The sequence below is a fragment of the Oryzias melastigma genome, linkage group LG18 (assembly GCF_002922805.2).
Source record: "Oryzias melastigma strain HK-1 linkage group LG18, ASM292280v2, whole genome shotgun sequence".
Classification (NCBI taxonomy): domain Eukaryota; kingdom Metazoa; phylum Chordata; class Actinopteri; order Beloniformes; family Adrianichthyidae; genus Oryzias; species Oryzias melastigma.
Genome location: NC_050529.1, coordinates 2,167,149 through 2,171,491, shown reverse-complemented (window position 1 = coordinate 2,171,491; position 4,343 = coordinate 2,167,149). Strand labels below are relative to the sequence as shown.

General features: G+C 36.4%; 1 protein-coding gene across 2 annotated transcripts; it reads left to right on the top strand.

Annotated features, from left to right (window-relative positions):
* Positions 1-3,933, top strand: LOC112156351 (selection and upkeep of intraepithelial T-cells protein 2). 2 transcript variants are annotated; one of them, XM_036216893.1, is made up of 5 exons: positions 1-226; positions 1,431-1,799; positions 2,662-2,751; positions 2,826-2,901; positions 2,988-3,933. In XM_036216893.1, exons 1-5 carry the CDS (start codon positions 163-165, stop codon positions 3,028-3,030), a joined length of 642 nt encoding a protein of 213 aa, XP_036072786.1. In that variant the 5' UTR covers positions 1-162; the 3' UTR covers positions 3,031-3,933. The 2 variants fall into 2 exon arrangements, with proteins under 2 accessions (XP_036072786.1, XP_024144371.2); XM_024288603.2 differs by having other exon boundaries at positions 2,662-3,028.
* The last annotated feature ends 410 nt before the right edge of the window (positions 3,934-4,343 follow it).

Sequence of the window (4,343 nt, the reverse complement as noted above, 5' to 3'; positions counted from 1 at the left end):
CCAGAGATCTGATTCACTCGGGGTTAAGAAGAGGCAACTTCTATTAGTGATTGAGAAAAGGAGCTGTTGGGAGGAGACACCTGAGAGTACTATAACCTACTTCCTTTGTACTAATTCCTCAATAATCTTCATATCGCCTGGTGATAGTATATCGGAGCTGACATGAAGGCCATTTTTGCTATCTCGTTGTGGATTTCTGTGTTGAATTCCTTCCAATCTGCTAAAGGTAAATGACTCATTCAATCTTTCTAAAAAATGTTTCAATGCTTTTTATTTAAGTTCTTTCTTTTAGGGATAAATGATTCTCTTGTGTTCACATTTTAGGTATTATTATTATTTTTTTGTATTGATATCAGGCACCAAAAGCCTTTTTATTTGAAATTCACATTTTACTAATGAAACTTTAGTTATAAAGCACTTTTCACTCTAAGTGCACTACACACAAAGAATGAATGGATGACACCAAAAAGGTATTGAAAAACATCGACTGAAGACTTTTTCTAAATAATCCATCAGTCTGAGTGTGTATTATGAATACATAGATATTTTCTTTCTCTCTTAAATACTGTAGAAGCTAATCTGATGTCTCAACAGCTCCTAACTCAAGCAGATAAACACGTTTGACTTGTTTTTTCTCTTCTTTTTTAACTTTTGGTTTTACAGATAGAAAAGTGGATTTGAGTGATTTTGTGTCCTTTTCTTTGTTTTTACTTTTTTCTTTTAGATGTAGCTGAAAAAGATAGATGGGTCTGAATGGTTTGTCTTCGGAAAACTTGAAAATATGAAAGAAACTTTAGTTTTGAAGCTATTATTCTGAGCTCTGCTGCTCCAATACATGCTTATTTATAAAAACTATATCCTTTAAAAATGAAAATAAATGAATAAAAGGACCAAAAAGTGTCATTTTTACCAATATTTATCTATCAAAAGTGATTCTGTTTTATCTCGTGTAATTAAAATGCAATGTAAAGAAACAAGGAAGTTCCAGACAGCCCAAAGTCAAGATGATAAATTTTAATTTACCGTTTGATTTTCTAAAATATTTGAAAATATCTAAAATCAGAATATCTTAATATGGTCTAAACTTGAATAATTATTCTAATATTTGTCAGAATCTCATTCTCAGATTTCTCTTTTTGCTTCCTAAATGTCTGTTTTCATATTTATCTTTAAAAAAAACATATAATTTATAAGTATAATACCTAAGATTAGTTCTTGTGCAAAACAACAAATACTTTTTATTGTTTGAATCAGACCACAAAAAATTGAAAATTAAAGAAAAGTATTTTGAAGGCAGAATTCTTTAAATATACATTATTAACTTATTATTTTGTCAAGAACAAAAGGACCAGAGTATTGTTTTTGTCTCACTGCACCTTTTATTAAATATTTCACCTCCACCACAAAGTCACAAACTCTTCTTTTTCCAGGTGAAAGCCGTCTCATTGGCTCAGATGATCCAATCATGGTCGCTCCTGGCACAGACGTCATCTTGCCGTGCCGCTTGGAGTTTGAGATGGACCTGGTGAATAAAACCATTGAATGGTCCAGAGTGGGCGAGAAGACAGAACCAGCCAAACAAAAGAGCTTGAAAACCTACGTTTTCCTGTACAGGAGAGGAATACAAATCACCGCCATGATGATGCAGTCGTACATCCAGAGAACGTCGATGTTTGACGACAGGCTGAGACGTGGAGACATGTCACTCAAGATCTCTAATGTGACGTTTGAGGACAATGGGATTTATGAGTGCTCCCTACCCAGAAGACAACAGCGGGCCAAAGTTCTGCTGGTTGTCAGTGAGTTTGGAATGCAGTTTTGCTCAGTTGGTCCTTCCCTCTGGATCAATCAGAGCTCTGGTGAACAAGTTTGATCAAAAAAGTTCCAGTTTAACAGCTTTTACACACCTTTACACATAGCTAGTGCTGACAAGAGGCCCCCTAACCAGCATCCATTCATCATGTAGTAGAAATAATGAAGTTAAATTAGCCACAAAAGGACACCTGCAGTCCTTACACACTTTAGTTCAGCAATTGTACTTTTAAAATCTTTCCTACCTTAATATGCGGTACATTAGCAATAACTAGAAAATGCTATAAGCTAATCTTTAAACATTCATGTGTTCTTTTAAGTGCTGGGTTGATAAAATCAATTTAAGCTTAACAGATCAATAATCGATTCATAAAAATGTAAATCGTTTTAGCACATAAAGCTAAAGTCTACTAGCTTAATGCTAATGTTAAATTGAGTTTCCCATAGGACGGCTAATGCTAACGCTTGGTCGACCCAACCATACATTACTGACTAAATGAACATCTTTATAAACTCAGACGTGAATCTTCAAAACTCCTTTAAGGAAATATTTTTAAAGTAACTATTTGTGGTCCCAAGTACCGTTTTTTGCTCATACTTTTTTCTTCTGAAGAAGAAGGTGTGATGGTAGAGCGCGATCGCCACCTAGTGGCCAAACTCAAACGTCCTCCAGGAGAAACAGAACAATGTTTACAATGTTAATGATCTGAACATTTTTGTTAGAACTTCTCCTTTAGAGAATCTATGTAACTCTGTATGATATTAACAATCTCATTATTTCACTGATACTTTTTACAGTATTATTAAACCCCAGTTTTTTTGTAACCTGGCCAATTCTTTGTGTTTTAGGTCCAAACTTTCCAACGACATCAACAAGGAAGCCACTGTATTTCACCGACCTCCCAGGCAATTACAGAGGGAATGGAAACCTCCTAAAAAGTAAACAGAGGATTCATTTCTCTCATCGTCACAATTACTCTTATTTTTTTCTAACTTCAGTTTTATTTTTTCAGTTAGACCATCCATTGTGGTCGTATTCACTTTGCTTGGATTCTACTTGGCTCTTTGTCTTTTTATCATCATAAAAAGGTTAAAACACTTAGTCTGATATTTAAATGTATATATATATATTTTAATCAAAGTTTTGAACAAACGTTTGTTTTTGTTTTTGTCAGGGAAATTCACCTCGACACTAGAGAGAAAAAGAGAACCCAGTAAAATGACCAAACCAACAAGCAAAGTTACTTATGCATAAGGAAGGAGCAAGATTCATGGGGCTGTGCCATCAACCTTTTCCTCCAAGAACTGATCCTTGCCTTGCTTCTTTTATTGGAAAGCACAAGTGGGAGGTTACAACATTCAAACGAAGAAGCAAAGTCAAATGTTCATTGGATGTTCAACAATCAAACAGTTGATGGGAGGTGTCATGAAAGAACATTTACATTCAAATCAGCATCGCCTGCCCTCCTGCTGGGGACAGTGTATGGTAAACCCTTTCACCCTAGCGTGAGGAAGGAAGCAGGACAGGACACTTAACATCTGTTCCTAAAAGCTGAAGAACCTTTCTGTAAGCTACAGTTTGGATTAACATTTTAAAATACATTTATACAATGATAAGAATAAAACATTTTTTCACAGTTTTTTTTTACAGATTTTTGAAAAAAAAAAAACACTCCTAACACACCAGTTTAATTGATGATGTAGTTAGAAAGGTTTTGCAAATATTTTGCATCACGTAAATGTAAGGCAACAGCAGAGGCTCTGCAGTGGAGCCAGGATGAGCTTAGGATGACAGGAGGGCTCCGTGGATGAACGCAGGATGACAATGGGAGTGCTGGGATAACCGCTGGAACGGCGTTTGACGATGGAAACGGCGGCATGACTGCATGAACGATACAGTGACACCGTGAGTGGCCCGTCAGTCGGTGCCCATCATGAGCTCTACTCCCGATGCAGGGCCGGCACTGGGCTGCATGGCGCTCTAGGAAAAACGTTATTAAACGTGTTACCATGACAACGCGCCGGACCACAGATGGGCGGTCGCCTAGGTCGACTGTGCCCAGTGTCCACGCTCTTCAGTTGAGTTCTGACTTCATGAACCTTCTCCCACTCGTGTTCAAAGCTCCTCTTTCAACTGAGTGTGTCTGTGTGAATGGTTGGAGCGTAAACACGTTAGGATGATTTACCGTTAATGAAAATCAACTGTCGTGATAGCATGAGTCATTTTACAAGAGAACATTTACTTACAGAGAATATCAGTGAGTTGTTTTTGTTTGTTTGGAAACTAACTTTTTCTAGTTTTCATTCCTGAATGTTTGTTTGTTTCATTGTCCGTTTTAAAGACGACATTGTTCTTTGTTCAATTATTACTGTGTCAATGCTTCACAGATTTTTACAGAGGAATTTGCTTCAGACTACTAAAACTGAGTCTTCGCTTCCTCTTATATCAAACTGTTTCACTTAATAGGCCTAAAAAGGAACATTTAAAATCTTGAGGTTCAGGGTATGTGTAAAAAAAAAAAGAAAACACG

Bases quoted from the DNA above. Each gene is read 5' to 3' on its own strand.
- LOC112156351 (XM_024288603.2), top strand. From the start codon at position 163: ATGAAGGCCATTTTTGCTATCTCGTTGTGGATTTCTGTGTTGAATTCC. The intron at 227-1,430 runs GTAAATGACTCA...TTCTTTTTCCAG, and splicing joins TTCCTTCCAATCTGCTAAAG to GTGAAAGCCGTCTCATTGGC. The intron at 1,800-2,661 runs GTGAGTTTGGAA...TTTGTGTTTTAG, and splicing joins CAAAGTTCTGCTGGTTGTCA to GTCCAAACTTTCCAACGACA.